Here is a 21699-nt window from a genome sequence, read left to right as displayed (position 1 = left end):
TCTTAACTGGCTTGCGGTATGTTACAACTAAGGGCCTTATTCAGAGTTTGGAAGATGGGATCTTTGTCACAAACGTGATTGACGTCTTATCCACCATATTACCCATGTTCCCATATTATTAGAGCCTATGGCACATGAAATGTGTTAGATGCTGATATCTGTCACGTTTTGCCGGAGAATCACATCTACCAAATTTTAAATAATGGTTTACGTCCTCATTTCCATCTAGCTTTTAGTAATTTCACAAAGCTTCTTGGTGTCAGAAGCATCAGATAAATCATGAAACTGAATGTGCTCCAGACTAAGCTACCTTTAGTGACTATCAAGAATTAAAAAAAATTATTTACCTATCTATCCATTTAGGGCAATGCGTGGGCAAAGTATAATTTTCCCTTGTGCAGTGAAGGAAATTGAACGCCTGGTCACAGCTCGAACTGTGAAATACAGCAATATTCAGAGTTCAGTGGGCCGCTCAAGCCTCTTGCTCCTGGTGCCCCTGCACCTGCTGCACCAAAGGAAGCTATGTCACTATTTTAGGGTCTGACCTAGCCATCATACAAAGTTAAATATCTTAGAACAAAAATGAACTTTAGTCTCACAATGCAATTAAGCTCCAAGTTCTAGGAAAAAGAGATGTGCTAGTTCCTGCCCATTTTGAAATGAGACATGAAACAGCATGAACGTCCTATTGTTTTCTTGTACTATTTAAAGTAATTTGGTGGAGGACAGACTGGCAGCCCATTGGGCAATACATCATTTTTTTTAAATCACCTCCATTAGAACTGTAAACATTGAAGCAAGATAATCTCATGTATATTTGCAGATTATAAATTATGCAAGGCAGTCTTTCTGTTTTTGTCAACATTCATGAAATAATACAACCATGTTTTATCTATCCTACTACAGACCCAAGCAGCAGATTTTCAGTGTTGTTCCGAGAATGATCCAGGGAGTGTACAGACCGAGATGTCCCTTAGAGTTGCACTTTGAGCATGAGTACAGCCTATTCAGAAAACCCCCTCTCTGCTACACGACTTTTAAAATGTTTTTAAAAAAACAGACATCTATTGTGACTTCTCCCATCTTCCCGGACATGATTTTTACAAGAAAAATGTCAATTGGTCATCCTAGGCTATATCTTTGCAATATATATGTCTTTCATAAAGCATGTCAGCATATCCCCGACTACCATCATATGTGATTTCTGCATTAAGTACGTTATGACATCACTCAACGTTCTATATGTACTCGAACCGTGTTTATAAAGAAACTTCATTCAACGAGAAAAAATAGATTAAATTGATGTTATTACCATTTAATCCTATTCGCACCTTTTAGTCCTCCTGGCACCCACTACAGAGATTAAAAATGTAAACTTCAGAGTGGTCAACACAGTATTGCGGTACTCACAGTTTACTGTTACTCTCACGGTCCGTACTACCGCTGCCGCCACTTCATTGGCGGCTGTGCACTCGTAGAGTCCCGATTGTTCCTTCGTGATTCCGGAAATTTCCAGGTACTCATCTTCACTCACAAAACCTGGACCTACAAATCCAAAGGTAAAAAAAATCTAAGGTAAACCCATCAATATCAGTATGCAAAGTATTTTGGGAGAAAAGGCTTGCATCCCAGTCAAATGCACAATCAAAAGCAAGGTACACCTTAATTATCAAAGGATACTCATGGATGGTTTAGGGAGATCAGCTACGTTTGGAAAATAAAAGAGTACACAATTTGATATAGAATTAGATGTTTCTATACGTGGATCAGGATATTCTTTCGAACCCTAAACTCTGGCCAAGATAAGAGAAGTTTGGAAATCCTCTGTTTGCCCATTTAACACACGGTGGATATGAATTTTTCCTTATAAATTATGTGTTTTGCAAATGTTATTAATTCATGATATGTACTTAATGTATGTGTTTTGCAATTATAATGCTAAGGGAGTCCCATGACGGAAGGGGCAAAACATGTTGGCTGATTTATTTTTGCAAAATGCTTTCGTGATTACATTGAAAATATAAAACATTGGATAAAGCCATCTTTGCAAGGTGTGTGATTACTGAATGGTAAGATGTGAGTATCATATTTGGAATACTCCCTAACGTTAGATCATCACATCACTTTGTTACAAAAAAAGAGTAACCGCAGACTCTTAACTATTAATGACCAATATCCGCTACTGCTGCCTATTTTATCATATAAGGGTCACATCTATTAATCAAATGAGCACCAATAAATACCTCCCCACCCACCATGCTTCCTTGACAAATATTCATCTAGAAACTCATTAAACTCCTTTCATAGACTCAGTGATCCCCTTTCATGATTTATCATTCAGCCACACTCATGTCCTCTTCTCTGTTTCACTGTACTTTTTGCACTCAAAGTGCTGTACATTTTAGAACTTCCATTTGTTTAATGCATATTTCACCATATCTTCTTTGGTTTTATTTATATATTTCCTTAGTGTAGACTTCAGTGAGTGGCATCAATTGGCACACAATGAAACAAATGGAAACAAGCAGTCTATCTACGATGAGGTAAAATACAGCCTAAAAGGTTAAAAAAAAAAAAAGGAAGAACAAAAAGCGAGAACACCCCATTTGGGTATGAGGAAGATCTTCAAGGGATGGATTTTCAGGATTCTTCTGTGTGACAGCAACATGAAGGGAACTGTGCTACTCTGTTTTGAGAATGGCAGGAAAAGGCATGATTTCCTCTTTTAGCGATTTTCACCTTCAGGATTTCCAGAATAGTCCAGGCCTTGTTACTCTTGTTATGCATGCTGAGCTTGCTAATTTGTTGGAAAATGTTATGTGTGCTGATTATGGTAAGGTTGTATACATTGCTTTTTGTTTTAAAAATGCATGTCACTTCCTCTAGGGTACTAGTAGAGGTTTGCTATATTATCTATGTTGATGGGCTCTGGAGAACCGGTATCCAAGAAGATCGCACTGGGGTGAGGCTCTTTGAAATGGACGCAGTATGCATCAGACCCTTCCAACTGGGAGTCACTAATCCTCCCTTACAGTCATTAGGGGCCTTGTTTACAAGATTTGCCGTAGGGCAGTGCCACAGGCCTTCCTGCTGCGCTGCCCAACAGCAAATAAAAAGGACATGCCTTTCCTTTTCCCCAGCGCTGCACACAATGAGATGCCATACGCCAATGCAGGCCTCTTTCTGTCATGGTGCAAGGGTGCCTGCATTGCAAGGATGATTGTTTTTGTGCCGGAAGTCTTCCCTTCCTGCACAAAACAATCACAAGTGCTTTTACCTCTTTCTATGCATGCAGCAGAATGCTGCTCACATAGAAAATGGAAAAACAAGGAGAAATAAAGATATTGCTTCTTGTTGCGCCTCCCTTACGCCTCCCCTGGGGAAGTGTACATTTTTGGTGCTGCCTCAGAGTTACGATTCCTCGTAAATCTGGGTCAGTGTCAAAACGACATGGGTGTTGCTGGGAACTCCCACAACAACACCCATTGCACGCCTCTTTAATGCAGAAAACTGTGGAATGATATTTTCAAGGCAGCATTAAGCCACGAAAAGAGGCTTAGTGCTGCCTGGTAAATATAGACCAGGTCCCTACGCCACCGGAGTTTTACATTCCTTGTGAGTTCGACTCTAGAACAGAGCTTTTCAAAACTTTTTTCCTCAAGAACCCCCTAAGTATCAATCAGTCTTTGCATCAAGCATTACTCCATAAAAGATCCATAGACACATAGATAAGTTAAAATAAAGCATACTACGTTAAAATCAGTCATCATATACATAAAACATATGAGTACAGTTAAAAGAAGCTATTTAATACAATTTTTTGTCTCTGGGGAAGGAGAGACAACAATTAAGTGCGATGTGTAGAAGGTCTTCTTAACCTCACCACTGATGTTAACAAATGCCACTGATATAGGAAAAAAGTGTGCGGATAATTGCTGTAGATATAATAGAGCTGCTCTGATTGTTCAAAGAAATTGTAACAGGTACGAGGTTGAAGCTTGAACAAATCCATTGCCTCATCCTAAATAGCGACGTACTTGTGAATTGCATATAATCCCAATCTGGTTAACAAATATTGGTGAAACCTATTGCTCACCCAACATACATACGGTTGACTATCAGTTTGAAATGGTAAGGTTATGTATGCACGAACAGATTCTTTACAAATGTTGCCCATGATGCGCTCATTATCTCTCAGGTCCTCAGGTCTTTCCTGCAAACCTTACATAATCTTTGGGGATGCGTAAAGTAGTTTTGTTCACCCAACATCAAAAAAGCGAATAAACATGATGAAATTAGGGAATTCTTTTATGCCCATCCAGAGATAGGCAGTATCTGATCAGGTCCCGATTTAGTTCAGTTTCAAGTTTTGACCAGACAGTATGCCGTAATAGAAGTGGGGCAGTTGAAATAGAAGCATCCTCAATACATAATATGCCTAACTCCTTATGGCATATGTAATTTACACTACTAAGCAGGATGGCTAAAAGCGTCTTAAAATATTTATTTACCACAACCTGAATTGAAGCTGTAAAAGTGTGACCCCAACCCCAGCTCCATAGTAGACACTTGAAGCCACTTTACTTTTAAAAATGGTTAAAATGTCCTTAACCTGATTCCTTCCCAGTCTAGCAGCATATCTATCCACAGTGTTTCATGTTCTCTCGAAACACAATTTCCTGTTAATCACATGCTTGGACTAGGAGTTAGAGGAACTAAACGTGATTACCAAATAAGAGAAATTTTCCCTCACCATAACTTTTTTGCTTGGATAAAAAATGGTCTTGCCTTTTGCCTGGCCCCACTATCATAAAGAGTGTTTCCCCCTTTTAGCTTTAAGACCTAGGCCCACTTAGTGAGCTAAAGAATGATGGATTCAACCCAGATCTGTGAATGGGGGTGTGTGTCTGAAAAGTTTCAGCGCTCCGTCCATCATCTCCTTGTGTTTGCTTTGTTCGCTCTAAGTTGGCAGGGTATGCCCAGATGTGGGTCCCTTGCTCACTTTGCCATTTGATTTAAGCTAGCCTGGCTGATGAGGGGTGTTACCCCAAAACCGGTCCCAGGATGCTTGTTTCCGGTCCAGGGAGGACCTGACTTGGTAGTTCGGGTTGGACTGTTCCCATGAGACACAGGGTCAAGACTGATTTGCATATGGCTGCGTCTGAACTGGGGTGGGGAAGTGAGCTAAAGAACGATGATGGATTCAACCCAGATCTGTGACTGGAGGTGAGTGTCTGAAAAGTTTCAGCGCTCCGTCTATCATCTCCTTGTGCTTGCTGTGTAATCTCTCCTCAACAGTGTATATTTCTTTATTAAGTCCACCCATAGCATTGGAAAGAAAAGAAGCAATGCTGGGGACTCCCAGGTTTACTTTACGCAGGGACTGAAATGACACCTTCCTCTTCACAATAATAGGGAACCACAGAAACAAATGGGCAAAAGAGAGTGGGACCAGCCTCAGCCAGATGCAGACTGGCACAGATAGGCCCGCTCTTGGCCTGGCACACAGCTGTTCGCATCCCGCATGATTCATGCACTGCAGGTCTCCCTAGCACTTATGAGCGCATTCTCCCATTGGAGCTCCTCCTCCTGGGCTCGGTGGTGGCTGCTGGGGTGAAGTCTCTCCACAGCAGCAACAGCGAGGCTAGGAGGGCTCCCTAAGTAAATTGTTTTGAAGGCATACGCCCTCCAAAGTTTGTGTCAAGAATTGTGGGAGTGGGTGAGGAAAAGATAAGCGCAAGGAGTAGGGTCATGAATTCATTTGAGGGTAAACTTTTCTGCAGCACATAATACACACTAAATGTGACACATAAAATATATATATTTTTTTTTTTAAACGGAAATTGATCAAAAACACTACCCCCATAATTGAGGTGTTGTGAGCCTTTCACTCTCCTGGGCCCCAATGCATGCGCGGCTCCTGCAGTATTGATAGCCCCAGCCCTGATTAGCAGGCTGTCTTCTCTGCCTCTTTGGTCCCTTCCTCACCAGGACTGGTTAGCACTCCAGTCTTGAAACAGGCTTGCTGTACCTTTCAGAAAATCATGAGCTTCCATGTGTTGCCCCCTATTTGCGGCAAGGGCGCCTTTGGCCCTAATGCTACCATCTAAAATGAGACCCGATACCCCTTTTGAAAAGTATGGCAGTCACAATTGTGATGCAGTGGGCCTCTCACAACCCTAAACCCCAGAGCCACTGCACCTGCTTCACGAATGATAGCTCCTTCTTTTCAAAGTGGGCAGTCTCTTATGCTACTTGTTAAAAACAAGTTCCTCCATCTTCCTCCATCCCCTTCTCTGGCCTCTCTCTGAGATACAGCTAAAGTGTCACCTCAGCTTCAAGTTTACCCCTCCTTGGGCGATTGGTCTAAGGCCCAAAGCAACACGGATGATTTAGTCTCTAATGCAAGCAAGGAAGACTAGTAAAACAGCCATAATTGAGGTTTAGTGGGCCCACGCATCCCTGGGTCCAAGTGCCACTGCACCTGCAGAGCCAAAGATAACTACAGCCCTGCAAAGTAGGCTGTCTCCTCTGCCCATTTCACTGGGCCATCATTCATATGCATGTAGACCAAAGGAAGCTTTCTGCTCTTTTGTGTAAAAGAAAATGGGAAAAATCCTCACATTATGTCTCTTGTTGCTTGGGCCTTGTTCCCTTCACAGCAAGGTGGCCAGGGCCCTAATGCAAGAAAGAAGATGTGTGCCCACTTGCTTTTTGCTAATATGACAGCAATAATTTGGGTGCAGTGGCTCCTCACACTCCAGTTCCAATGCCACTGCACCGGCAGCACCAATAGCAGTGACAACCCTATAAAAATAATTATGCTCAGTATATATTCACCTTCCTCAGGGCACCTCTCTAAAGATGCTGAATCTATCCAATTTCCTCTTTCTTCTGGACAGTACTATGAGGTCTGAATGCTCAGGGTCTTAATGATCAGGGCTCTGGGTCTAAACGCAACAGTTAGTCTCTTCCCTTCCCCTGCCACCATCGACTTACCTGAAAGAACATCTGAACAGAGGCCGAAATGGCTGATAAATATGGAAAACAAATTTCTCATGTTTTTTAAACAAAAAAATGCAAAAAGAAATTCCCATTCTTTTTTTATTTTAACCAACCACCATCTCTCAACTGTTAATGTGGACCTTGAGGTCCCTCTGGGTGAAAGTGAAGGGAGGGAGAGGTCTTGAGGTCTCCTGTCCTATGATTCCAAAGGAAGGATAGAGAGCTAAAGAAGAAGCAGGCCTTCTCACCAAGGTGCCTGCTATCTGCAAGAAATTAAAGCTGTGCATTTGGTTAGTCACAAAACCTAAGAAGTCAGCTTAGGTTTTTATCCATGGAGTCACTTGAATTTATATGGTTCCAAAGATTTATACTTTTTGAGACGTAATGTATGGGTGTTATGAGCTACATTCTGGAAAGCATACTTTTAATGGCCACTTTTCAAATGTTTAGACTAGGTAGTATACCTATTGCTAAATTATATACTTTAGAAGCACTTATTTTTATGTTTTAAAAAACGAATTGATTTTGCTGCAGTCTGTCTTGTACCGTGTGTAATGCAATTTAACACAATGACTTGTATTGTCACAGTGCTTTTAGTTATAGGGCGGATCTCACAGCACTATAAATACACAAGTCACTCTTCCCCATTGTGCCAATCCGGATACAAATTTGTAGATCTGAGCACACTCACACACATCTGCAGTGATCACATTAAGCATTTTGAGGTTTCATAACAGATTCACTGATCAGTTTAACTCACACGTATTCCGCATTTAAGATTTGTGAGTTTATTATTTGCAGTTACCTGAAGGTGAAAAAAACAACATTAGACAATATTTGTGTGTTTTTGGAACGACATCTTTGACTCCTAACAGCTTCCACACTTTCATAAGCGCTGCAAACTCTGCATGTAAATAAAGACAGCCTGGAAACGCGCCAGATAAACAAGGTCTCACTTCCAGCCGACCTTCATTGACACTTGAAGAAGCATTTGCACCCCCTCCCTGGGAAGGCACCCATGGACCCCCAGGGAGGCAAGCCCCACAGTTTGAAGTCCTCGCATCTAGAAGCAGGGAGCCTAACTATTGACCCAATATTTGGTGGGCTGACCTGCTGAGTCTCAACTGCATCTGCAGGGTAGCTTGTAAGTTTTCTGATTGGACCTCTTTTTTACGTGGCTGCAGGGCTTAATTTGTAAAATTATAAGTGCCAAAGGCCTGACCAGGAGGCCACTGCAACTTGCACTACCCACTCCCCCATCATTGCTGCCAATGAAGGTACCAAAACAACTGCTTACCATCTCTCTTACCTACAAGTGCGAGAGTTCAGATTATTCCAGGTTCCCAAAATTAAAGAAATAGCTGGAGAGGCAGGTATTAGTATTTTAATGTATATTGTATTCATAAACAACCACTGTACTGCTCATCTCTAAATTAGATGAGCAGTGCCACCATTTGGCAGAGTGTCATAAGTGTGGTGATGACAATTAAGTGCCGGTGCCGAGCACCAGAAACCACAGGCTTAAATTAAGCACTGCCTGGCTGCCGGCTGTATGCACCATAACAGATGCGGACTAAGTGGGCCAGTGCGTTGAGCTGCTGAGGTGAGGTTCTGCGTTTGCCCAGATTGCAGGATTGCAGCTTGCTCATGCTCCCAAAGGTGTGTCAGTGGTGCATGTAGGGAATGCTTCATGCTTACTGTAATATAGGACCTGGACACGTCTGACTGAGCCGCCGGATTTTGCATTGGACTCTGAGGATGGAATCAGCACTGGAGGAATCTACTGAGACCTACCAACATAATTAAGTGATGCTGACCTCCCATGCTAACCTGCTGATTGTGCTGATGAAGGTGCCTACAGTTGCTACAGGCATGCAATGTTATGAGATCAGCTATATTGGGCTACTGCAATCCCTCTTCGAGAAGCCAATTAGGCTCTCCGTTAACTTTGCTGCATAACCCAACTAGTATTTTGCAGCTCAGTCGATGCTGGGTGTGAGCAGCAGCTTGCTGCTGATTAGTTTCTTGATCAGCTTGGGTGTCCGCTGCTCAGCGAATGTTTTCAATATGCTGCACCATGTTTTAATGCCTCGTGGGTTCTAATGTAGTTGGGGTAGACAAGAACTGATAGGTGGTGTGCAGCTGACTCTGGCTGCCCTCTTGCTGACAGATGCTGTTGCACAAGGTGCTGTGATGTGAGCTGTGGAGAGGGCTCTACCATGGCTACAATGCCCTTACTCTGTGTCTACTGGGTGAAGGGACCTCCGCGTCTCAGTTGGATGACTCATTACAGCTGCTGCTGTGCTACGGATAATTAATCTCAGTTAAGTTACTGACACATACCACGTGAACTAAGAATCCCAGTGACATTATTTAACTTGATACATCACTGCTGTCCTGCCACAGAGGACTATAGAAGTTACCCGGATTTCCAGCACTGGGTGTAACCACATCTATGAGTACCTTACATTCACAGTCGTCCCACGGATTCGCAGAACCACCACCGGAGGAAGATCTTTCTCCTACCTGGTGGCCAAGACGTGGAACTCCCTCCCCACCCCCCTTCGTCTGACCCAGGACCATCTCTCCTTCAGGAAGCACCTCAAGACCTGGCTCTTCGAGCAGTAGCGGACCCCCCCCCCCAGCGCCTTGAGACCCTCACGGGTGAGTAACGCGCTCTACAAATGTCCTGATTGATTGATTGATTGATTGACACTCTTGTCAGTCTCAGTTTGTTAGAGCACAATCTGGAAACGGGGGTCTGCTTAAAGAGCTAACCCTGTTGCGGCCCGGGTTTGGTAAAGCACTTTGGTGTATTCCAGCACTGAGCACTTTCTCATTCTACAGGGATGACGTTGTGAAGACCTGAAAAAAGAAATTCATTAATTCTTCCGAATGAATGTTGACTCTTATGCTGAGAGTCTCCACCGACAGCTGGAGTCAAACTCACGGGTGCGCTCTGCCGACCTATCTGCATTAGAAGAAGTGCACTCCAAGGCTGCCCTTCATCTTCAATTCTATTTGCCACTGCAATAGAGCCATTGGCAAGTCTTCTTCTTGAGTTTCATTTAGGTTGTTTTTTTGCTGATTGCAATATTCCTTTTTCAAAGGGACACAGATATTAATCTTCCTATCATTAATTAGAAATGTATCTAGTTTGATGGTTTCTCTGGTCACACCATATCTTATAAAACATTTCTCATGTTCTTATTGGCTGATGCTGCCAAATCCTGGCACTTGAAATGCCCCTTAAAGTGGCAAGATGCATTGATTCAGTACCATAGGGTTCAGATCCATGGGAAATAGATGCAATAATCAAAAGTAATAATGGAGTATGAGTGAGAAACATTACTGTTCAAGTAAATCACTGGATCTCACTCCACTTATGACAAAGATGGGATGGGCGAACACTTCTATCCCACTCAAAATTAAAGAAAATGTGAAGCTACAAAGGTGAGGTCTACGTAGTTTAGGTAGCATATTTATTTACGGCCAACTCCCAGCTATGCAGGCAATTACAAACACTGCTGGTACCACTGCATAGATGTGTTTCTTTATTATAGTCTCCGCACCACATTGCAGGCCAGGTTGCCATCCTTCTGTGTGGGAGCCAGGCCATTGGTGCAGTTGTTACCTTACCCAAGTCCATGTCAGCAGGTCTCTCGTCTCAACTTCAGGGATCTAAATGTAAAAAATGTAAATCCAGTATTTGTAAAGCGCACAGCTACCCGTAGGCATCCCGGCGCAGGGGGCAGATTAAGCGAGCTATTTTCAGAGTCACATGGTGCTGGGCTGACCAGCCGCCAGTGCCGGAGAACAAACCGTGATTCCCAGCGTCCGGCGTCAGTCGCCCTGGCCGCTGCGCCACACCTCTTCCCCTGAGTCAGTAAGGGAAAGCTAAGCTATGGAAGCAAGGAATAAATGGGGCGCTGGCCTAGACCGAGACCTCATTGTTGCCCAATTGTCTTTTTATTATGCTCAAAACAAATAGATCACCATGAATGGTTGAAACTGATTGATCACCTATAGGTTTCTATTGGGTCTACTACACCCCAAAAGTATTTATGACTGTGGGCTGGAAGGGAATACAAAGTGTAGGAATTGCACCTATCTCCCTCCTTCATATCTAAGACACGTAGAGATGAATTGTAGTGAGGCCCAATACTGAGGTGCAAGACCAGCTGATCGACCATATCTATTGCAACTAAGTTGCTCACGTTTCTGTGAGTTTGCTACCACGCTCCTCCTTTGCACATGCTCTTGCCAATATTTAACCTCGAGATCTCCTCCCTTTTTATGTGGATCCCCTGATGTGTAACAGGATGGTACTGAGCTTATCCTTGCCTACTGGTTGCTACCCCATGCATACCATTATGAGCTTGCCAATGCTTGTTATTAATGAGAATAATCTGATATGGACAGTAATATATCTCATGGTACCTGTCGACCTTGTGGTATTATAATACAGTTTGAAAATGTATGAACATTTGTCTGTACTTTAACAATACTGAACTTTGAATAAATAAATGTATACAAAATAACGTGTGAGTTGTGACCACACTTGTTTCCTCCTCTCTCCCATCTGGAAGCATCTTATAGGTCTGGTTCTGATGTGGTACTGGTCTGTGTGAATACCCTGACACTGTCTAAATTACCAAACTCCATAGCTTGAGCCGCTTGTTTGACATCTTTTACAAAAAGTATATGCTTATTTTAATTCAAATGTGTAATATACTGTGAAGAATGTGAGGTTTTACTTTTAGATATAATTATGCATATTCATTTAGTTTCAAGTATTATTGTAAACTATTTTGCAATAGGCATTAGTATTGGAGTAGTTCCAAGAACTTTCATCACTTAAGTAATGTAGATCTTGAATGTGTTATTTCCCTCCTAAGTGGTGCCACCTCAAACAGCACTTCTGAATAAAAATGAATTCATACTTCTTCTCCCTACATCAAAATAACAGACATACAAACTGCCTAACACATTGTGCACAAGTACTCAAATCAATATAGCTTGAAAACTGACGTGGGGCATGGCCAAAACCAAAATGGTGATGGTGGTGTGATTGCTGCGCTCCAACTGGTGCGTAGGGGAAAATGGCCCCTGCCGATCACCGCAGCGGAGTTTTGCAAGTGTCGGAGTGCAGTGCGAGCTGCTGTTCGCACTGATCTTCCTGCCACTCAGGTAGAAATTCTACTCGAGCGTAACCCTGGACGTAGTTCGCGAAGTAGCACTACGCGAAGCTACGCAAAGTGCACTTCGCACTACGCGAGCTACGCGTAGCACTTCGCAAACTGCGTAGTACCCTGTTCGCACTGTGCAAGATGCTGTTTTCAATGATTGCACAGTGCGGACAAGCATCCGGCACTGTGCAATCATTGAAAATGGCATCTTGCACAGTGCGAGCTGAAGCTTTCTGCCGCTCGAGTAGATTTTTACTCAAGCGGCAGCTTTCTCAACGTGGACTGGTAGTTCCTCATCGCGAGCGGTCGCGAGCATACGCGACCACTCGCAATGAGAAACCTGACCTCCCCGCGTTGAGAATCTCGCCGGGATGTTTATTTTCCACGCTCGCCATCGGCAACTTGATGTTGCTGATCGCGAACAGGAAAAAGTCTCGCCGGGATGTCATTTTGCTTGCTCGCGGTCGCCAACTTGATGTTGAGGACCGCGAGCAAGCAAAAAATGACCGCTGCACTACGCAACGCTATGCTATGCATGTTTGCACTGTGCTACGTGCAATTCGCGTAGAGCGAAGTAGCGCAAACTACGCAAACTACGCTAGCGTAGCGTAGTGCTTTGCCCAGGCTTACCCGAGCGGCAGCTCGGGCTCACAAGGACGGGCATGGATGCCCATGAAATGAGCCAGAGGATATGCTCTAAAAGGGCCAAGAGAAGGTGGCGGCCGCCCTGCATTGTTGAGCCCAATCCCATTGCTGAGCTGGGGTCACTGTGACACGGTGGTCACTTGGAGGCTACTATGCACTGTGGTGACCCCAAGGACAGGGCCTGAAACAGCATCTGAAACACAGAGCAGTGGGACTTGCCATGACACCCACCAGGCCCAAATGTTATGGCATGGTTAAGGAGCTGTTCCAGGGCCCCATCAGCTAACGCGAAAGAGAGAAAGAGAGTGCGAAGGTTTCAAATATCGGGCTGGATGGTGGCACAGCCAAGGATAAGGACAAACTCAATAAGAGCTTCATGACCCAGAAGTTTGTGAAACTCATGAAAGAAATAGGGTCAGTGAAGACAGACTTGAAACAGAGCCTCTTAAAGGTCTGTTGTGATCTTGACTAGTTGAGACACAGAGTGTTTGGAATTGACCCAAGATGAGCAGTGCATAAATTTAGAGGAATATAGGACCAGGTGATTCAATTACACAAAAACAATAGGACTTGGAAAACAGACCCCGGCTCACAAATCTATTGCATGCTAAACACATGAAACCCCACAGACAAACTCCCTTTCCAAAAATTGTGGAAAAGGGAACTTAACATTGTTCTAGACACAGACCAGTGGAAGGAGATACTTCAATGTACCACCCAAGTGGCTACACACACAACGGGAAGGGAAGCAACAATCAAACTTCACTATTTGTGGAATTACACCCCATAATGGCTAGCTCAGATTAAGGGGGGACACGTGTGGGGTGCTGGCAGGACTGCAGCGAGAGAGAACACTTACTCACATCATGTGGTCCTGCCCAAAGCTCAGGTCGGTCTGGGGGGCAATCTTGTCAACGATCTACCAGATCATGGGCTTGGAGCTGACACAATGCCAGGAGGTCATACTGTTGGGCCAACCAGATGACGATAGCTACCCACTAGGAGGCAGGAAGGGCCCCTCATAAATCTCCTGTTACTGGCTGTGATTCAGACCATATTGGCGTGCGGGGTCAAGGTCTTATACCCTGAATGAATAAATTGATAGAATGCGTGTGGTGACTAGAGTGGATGGAGAAACTTGGTAACGGGAGAATGGAAGAACTTTAGCAATAATGAGGACCCCTACTGGACCACTCCCAGTCAGATTGTAGAGAGGTTACATGCCCAAAATGACTGCGAGCCTTACGCATTCTGGATCCCTCGAAGCTTGATGATTACTATGGATCACTGTGAATCCCGACAGACACTGAGGTCTAGAGCCATCCCAACATATATTGTACAACGATGAGCGGGGTGGGTGGAGAGGGGTGGTGGGGATGGGACAGTGGGGGACTGCATGAGAGGGGACGGGATGATTCGTGGGAGTTTTGGGGGACAGTTCAGTGTTCTCAGTTTGAAAGCCAATAAAAATGTATACAACCTAAAAATCATTGCCACAACAGTATTTCCATATCCTCTAACCAAAGTACATATCAACAAATTGACTTAAACATACCATACCATCATAAGTACATTTACTCATAGCCTTATAATCAGATATTGATGCCTACTAACTGAGCAACCACCCTAAGCCGAACCATGGCCCAACATGCAGTCCAGCAAAAGGAAAAAAGCCAAAGTACCTTGGCACGCGTAAACATAATTCATTTTTAAATCCATGTCAGGATCTAGTCGGCAACTATCCAACAGATACCATTACTAAACAATACCTTATACAGTTCAATCCAATCCAGTCACCACTCAATAGAATTAATTACTAAAAAATTGCAAACAAATCAACTGCAGTGTCCGCAGTAGAGCGTTAACACAAGTCAGCGCGAATTCCAGAACCATGTCTGGTACCCAGATACCAAAAGTAGTACATGATTGTTCAAATGGTAGTAATACAGTAGGCAAATGCATACATGTAACATAACATGCAGCGGGGGGAATTAATGTCTTGCTGGGTAGGACATCATGTAAAGAATCCAGCCTTGCCTTGTGGGATTGTCGTCCGGTGATTACCCATGGAAAAGGATCCTTGCCTCATCTGCATGTTTGTGAGCAGCTCTGTCCTTCTTTTGTTTTTATGACCCACAATTTGTGTGTTTATCTTAAGCATGGAGGGCCACACAGCAGAAATCTGAGGCAATCCATAGGACAAAGGAAGCCCTGTGGATTTCGAAGATCCGTTACCACAGTTGCTCTGTTAGCCAGTTGTGTAGAGACGATGTCTATTAGAGCTTCAGGTAGGATAATCAGAATGCTATTTTACTTATTTATTTCAGAATTCATATAGTACTAACCTCACAAAATGATCCCCTGATGGCTAACAAGCAGGTTACATCCCAAACAATCATGTGAAAAGCAGCCATGCATCATGCTATGGGATAAACCCTTTCAATTTTATTTCAATTGGGCACATAGTTCTTAAATTGTCTATGCTAAAAAATAAAGCACAAAGGAAACCCAATTAAATTATGAGTGCGAAGACCTTTCTTCACATTTTAACCTCATACGGGTGTATTTAAAGAAAAACGCTTACAAAATTAGCACAAAGAGATCCTGTACAATAGAAAGAAGTGCATGGCCTTTCTGAGCTCTTAACAATAGTGCGTACGCTGGCAATTTTAGGAGTGCAATTATATTGTTGTTTCTTTGCCAGTACTCTGGAGTGATGAGGGCGGGCTTGACCTCAAAGGACCGCTCTTCCTGCCTCTTACCTTCTTTTGTGCTTCTGATGACTGCTCCATTAAGTGCAGGTCAAATGCTGAATTTATGCAGTCGGGTTTTCTGTTCAAATCACAGGAATTTATCCCCTCCCACACTTATCTTTTTGCATAAGTGATAGTTTGTCATTGATGTTCACCCTCTCTGTAGGTTAGATAGTTTTGAATTTCACTCTATCCATTGATCTCACACAGGAAGATCCTGTACTAGAGTTCTTTGCTACTTTCCTCCCTCATAAATTCTCCATCCACGCCCTCACGTAATAGACACTTGTATTGGAGTTCAATTACTCTTTTCCCCCTGCTACCTCGCCCTTTAATCAGATCTTACAGGGGACAATTGTTATGAAATCTGAAACTCCTTCCTTTCACAATACCTCCACCTGGGGTCTAACGTGCCTAAAAGACAATAAATTATTCAGAACAACACACTTTTCTGCATTAGGTAGTTACCTTGTGTATCTATAGTAAACATCGACACCTGGTCCACAATCAAAGCAAATACCTGTACTTTGTACGTAGATGTTCTGTGCCAATAGCTTTTCCATACTCTGTGCATGTCCATGCATTCTCTGCTACTGTCATGCTTTTTGGCAATCATCTGCTTCAAACGTTCAGGAGGAGTAGCTTGCTGGTAGGTGACGCTCCTATTGGGCGTACAGTGAAGGACTCCAGATATAACCTTATGAACTATTATAATGTTCTTTTATTTAAGTCAGGACAGCGGACTAAGCAGATCTTCATCCACTTAATCTTGAACACTTACACAAACACCAAAATATAAAATCTGGTTAACTTTGCACTTTGTCCCTAAACGTTAAGAAAATCAGCTTTTCAAAGCTCCTAATGCACTGCTTCCTTCTTGGGTCCTTTAGAAACTTGCCAAGACTTGTAGTTTCCCTCGTTTTGCGGACTCTTTAAATCCCCCTCTTTGGACCTTTACCCATCCTCCCAGTTACTTACATTTTTAGGTTCAGTTTCAATCTTATCTAATCTGTGTTTCCAAATCCTCTGGCCAGCTGGCCTATTGGCTGGTCCAAGGCAGCTGGATTTCCAAAGCCTGCTTCGAAACCACAACTTCAGTATTCATTGAATTCCCCTCCCCAACTTCCCCCTGTTCTTGTGTTCTACCAAAAATTAGCAAGACTACTGCAGACTCTTTTTTTGTATAACTCCATAAATGCATAATCCTGTCCTAAACTAGTCTACACACAGTGAAAATTATAGTACTTCACTGTAAGAAAATAAAGCATGCTCCAACATGTATAATAATGAAAGCACTTATATTTAGCAATTCATAAATCTTTAGTTTAGCTTATCATACAATAAATTGTAATAAAGTAGAAATAAGCAAAACCTTATTTTGAAGAGGGATGAAAAGAGAACAAGAAAACCCGAAAAACTCTGATAAGTTTTACAATGAGGAAGTGTCATAAAAATGCAGTATATCATCCCGCACAATGCGATTTTTCTCCAACTTTTTTGAATGTTTGAAATAAAGGTTTTCTCTTGAGGTTAAAGTCAGGGCCTTAAGTGGAATGAAAAAACTAGGGGGTCTCACAAAGGGGCTTAGCGAAGATAATTAAGGGTGTGGCTTAAAAACACTCAAGCTAAAAATCTTTGCCTAGAATAGCGTGCTGCCCGACTGGCATTTTGCTGCTTCTGTCATTGCACCCAGATACATAATACAACAAGTAACATTACACCTACAACAAGTAAGGGCTATTAGCTTTGCCATTGGTTGTTAGTTGTGTAAGATAAATAAGCAACAACTATGGCTTTGTTGTATAGAATATTGAAAATGCTTCAGTTCTGAAATGATGAGACTGTGAAAGAACTATAACGAGTCTCCTTGAAGTTACCTTAAAGGCAGTGTAGGATGGTAGTGCTGCAGAATTAAGATTTTTTTTTCACCCCGAGGGCAAAAATGGGGAGCTCAATAGAGATCCTTCTCAGACCCGGCCCACTTAAAGCCCTGGTTAAAGTGTATAGCATCTGTAAGCATAAAAAGGTATGTTAATTTTTTTTTCCAGTACATCAGTGTCATTTTTTTTTTCCTGCCATCACAGCTCTAATAATCCATGCGCCTTTCTTGAATTCTGATGAGCAAATTTACCCAGCTGAGTGTCATTTCTTGTCATTGGTGGACTGTTTTCGGCCACACCTGCAGTGTTTCCTCAAAGGAGCACAAGTCTGTATCATGTTGCCCCAACCAGTTGTAAAGCACCAATTACATGTGAAGCACTTTGTAAATAATGACAATATTTCTCAGCCAGTTTACTTTACACCCTTCTCCATCCATAACAGGAAACTAAAACCAATTTGACCTTGAACGAAAAAGCCTCTTAACAGCTCCTGGAAAGAAGAGATTGTCGCCCTGAGAGCTTCCCTATCGCCAAAGCCATCTCCCCCAGCTGGGCAGCTGTAATTACCGCGCGCAGAGCTTGCTCGAGACCAGCGTCGCACGTCACACGTCCATTAATTCGAAACTGTGGCTCATCGCTAAATGCGTGGCAAGCGGAGTCACATTTTAATTAGGTTTGCTCCACACCATCTAAAATTAATACATGGATTGTGAGCAGTGTCATTTTTAAATCAACACGGGTGGAGGATTGGGGCGGGGATGGACAAGCTCTTCCGGGAAGGATGGGAGGGGGGTCAGGGAGGACTGGTTCTATTTTGTAAAGTTTGCGGCGCCATGGTTTGCAGTGGCACAGATCAAGAACGATGATAGGATCTAACCTCCCCCCCCCCCCCCCGCCACCCCCATGGGCTGCACAAACAGCACGAAGCATATACCCAACTGTGATAAAATAACTGAACTTTGATGCCTGCTCTTTTGAACCCTACATATTAACCTTGTCTCGTTCTCTTTGTGGGAAGAGCTGAAGACCATGCTCCGACGAAAGTTGCCATTAACCTTTATCAGATTCTCTTTGCCGGTGATGAAGCGGAGATCACAATTCCCCAGGCTGCAGGGTTCTTCAGAACCAAGAGGAGACATGAGGCAAAAAATGCATTATTTTTCTATATAGCTGTTTTGTAAAATGTGAAAACAGGTGGTCTTACCTCTATTTCAGAGTACTATGTTGCAAAGTATTTATCAATTTAATATAGCACCGCAGGACCAAAAGAGATTCAGGTACTTTACAAATAACTCGACTGATTACAGTGCATATAATCAGAAAAATCACTTAGAATGTAAGTAGTGTGAAGGGTGCAAAGAACTTATACAGGGCATCAGAGGTCAGAATTACATAATATGCAGCAGAGTCTGGGGGGATTCTGCAGTGCTAGTGGGGCCCTCCTGGGGTCAAAATAATGAGAAGATATTGGCCAATGGAGGCTCACAGGCCAGGAGCTCCCAGAACTGTGGCTTACAGCATCAGTAGTTGGCCACGCGTCCCTAAAACACATTTCCTTCATAATACATTTGCTGCTTTTCTCTTTGAGCTTGTGTTTTATTGCCTTTTATTTTTATCTTAATTTTGTAAACTTCAAACATTTCCACTCAGGTGCTCACACTTGTTAAGTTGTTTTGCCAGCCCAGTAATTTAGCCACATAAAAAAACATGGCTTCATTTAAGATCCCAACAATATAAAGGTCTGGCTTGGGTTTTCCGGTACATTAATGGCCACAGTCTAAACCCTACATAACAGAATAATGTCATGATGCGCAAAGCCACTACATAAGTATCTACAGTTGTATACACTTTTGGATTCATAGTGTAGAACATACATATGTCTTTCATAATGCATAGTCCTTGAGTGCAATGTTTTTTCACTGCTTTTCATATTTTATCCAGTGGTTATTAGCTTTGCATTGTGGAATCCAAATCCCATTATTTTATTGCACCCCAAAATATTTGGATCACCCCAGAATTTATCTCCAGGAGCTCAGCTCCTGCACTCTTGATCTTATGATAAGAGTCAGCACCCTCCTCGACATCAGACCCCACATGTTAGCAGGGTAATAAAACAGTGACTGAACCACTCAATATCAATTCTGGATCAGTGAAAAGTTAAAGGGTATTATTATAAAGAATCTCAAAATAGCCAACATAGAGAAAAGCTAAATTTATGCAACGAAAGCTCCGATAAAGGGTACATAGTCAGAAATCATAATTATTCAAAGTTCAAATAGTCAACAAACATATAACAAACGGAATACACAGAATCTGAGGAGGAATAGTAAAGTCATCTAATTTCTAACTGTCGGATTACCGCATCCCTAGTAGAAAGGGGAAAGTCCCTGGCGCACCCCCAAAATGTAGGGTTTTTATACACATATTACGAATAGGTAATAAGCAAAAACTGCAGTTTCAGCATAGCATGACAAGTGTTAAAATTTACTGAACAAATCATAATCGAGATAGTCTCAACAACAACTATAACATGAATCCTTTTCTAAGGTAAGAGCGAACTTCCATCAGCTCCCACAGCAACAGCACAGTCCGGAGGTGTGCAACACAATATGAACAGCCGCGGTCGGTAGTAGGAGTAACTGCAGGGCGGTGACGTGGGGAGGGGGAGGGGCAGGGTGTGGGTAGTAAACTACGGATTACGGAGGTTTACAGGTAAATTAACATATACATTAATAAAACGAATTTCGTTGCGTGCACTGCATTGCATTTGGGGATGCAGTGCATGCAACGAAATTTGTTTTATTCATTTATATGTTAACTTACCTGTAAACTTCCGTAATCCGTAGTTTACTACCCCCCACCCTACCCCTCCCCTCCCCACCTCACCGCCCTGCAATTACTCCTACTACCGACTGCGGCTGAATATGAAACGTTTTCAAAGACTCCTACACTGGTGGATGCTAGGGAGCATATATTGGAATTTCCAGGAGAAGTTACCTTCCAAATGATACAATCAATGCACAAAAAAAGGTTTCATTCATAATACATGCTCTAAAAGGAAAATAACCAGTCATGGCACAGTGTCCTGGGTTCTTCGAAGAATGTGGGGAGAGAAGCCACACAGGGAGACAATGATTTGGAGGGGTAAATGAGCAGGAGCAGGATGAACAGAACACCAAAACATCCTCAAGATGAATCCAATGATACCTCAGACATTACCTACAGTAATAACTACACTTGTATACCTCAAAATAAAATTGTTTCAATGCCAATATGAATAATTCATCAGTTCATCATAAAAATCATTAGCATTCAAAAATAATTTGTCTCCCAGAATTTCACATTTAGACAAAGCATTGGCATTGTCTTCAATGCCAATCAGTGAATTTTCAAACTCTTTTGACCCTCAACACCTTGTGAATGAATCAATACAGTTTTCATCATCTCTGCTTCAAAATTATTGGCCTCGAATAACCTGAATTAGTTTCTGCAGGTCGTATAGCATGCCTCCCATTGGATCCGGGCTTCTCATGCGTACTGAAGAAATGGAGTAGGAGGTACCACAGACAGTATGTATACGCAAGCCAGGTGATCTATTGTACAGACAAATTGTGGCCTTCACTGGCATCAGGCTGCTGCACAGCTGTCAATGCAAGCCCTTCCAGTAAGCGGTGCCCCACATAGTAACCACAGTCAAGCTCCACAGACTGAGTGGCAAGCAATGTAAAATTGATCCTAAATATAGGTGACGTTAGAGATAATAGTTAATCTATGAAGAGCTCTAATTCCTTTTCCTGTGAAAATCTTATTCTGGTTTCTCAATGTGATCCATATCCCTGCCACACACTTGCCTTGCTACAAACTGAGTGCACATGTGCAATGTATGCTTTCTCTGTTTTCCATGCATCGTTTATCACACCCCATGGTACAGGGCATTCTCAAGAGGGTTCAACTGCAGAATTATTACTTTCGTTTTTTATTCAAATGTTGCAAAGCAAAAACGTTTGCAACCTTTTCAAAAGTTTCAACGGAACTTTGCAAATCTGGAAAAAAAATCTTTGCAACTTCAAGCAACCTTAGTCTAGGCCTCCTCTCATTGTATACAATGTCTGCTGTGCCATCCCTAGAGGTCTTTTGTGCTACACCGGGCAGCTTGTGCTTTATACCCAAGTTCATCAATGCCCACTCATTGCCAATATAAGACCTGTTCAGTGGGCAATGAAAAAG

General features: G+C 42.7%; 1 protein-coding gene across 1 annotated transcript in view; it reads right to left on the bottom strand.

Annotated features, from left to right (window-relative positions):
• Window positions 1-21699, bottom strand: part of LOC146856778 (protein CEPU-1-like) — a 927479-nt gene that overhangs the window by 41136 nt on the left and 864644 nt on the right. Inside the window, exon 5 of the mRNA XM_085647227.1 lies at window positions 1411-1545. Within this exon, the coding sequence (XP_085503353.1) occupies window positions 1411-1545 (135 nt within the window). The remainder of the gene's footprint in view (window positions 1-1410; window positions 1546-21699) is intronic.

Source organism: Triturus cristatus, chromosome 3_2, assembly GCF_964204655.1.
Source record: "Triturus cristatus chromosome 3_2, aTriCri1.1, whole genome shotgun sequence".
NCBI lineage: Eukaryota > Metazoa > Chordata > Amphibia > Caudata > Salamandridae > Triturus > Triturus cristatus.
The sequence above is the reverse complement of the archived record's forward strand: the minus strand, read 5'-3'. Positions and strand labels throughout refer to the sequence as shown.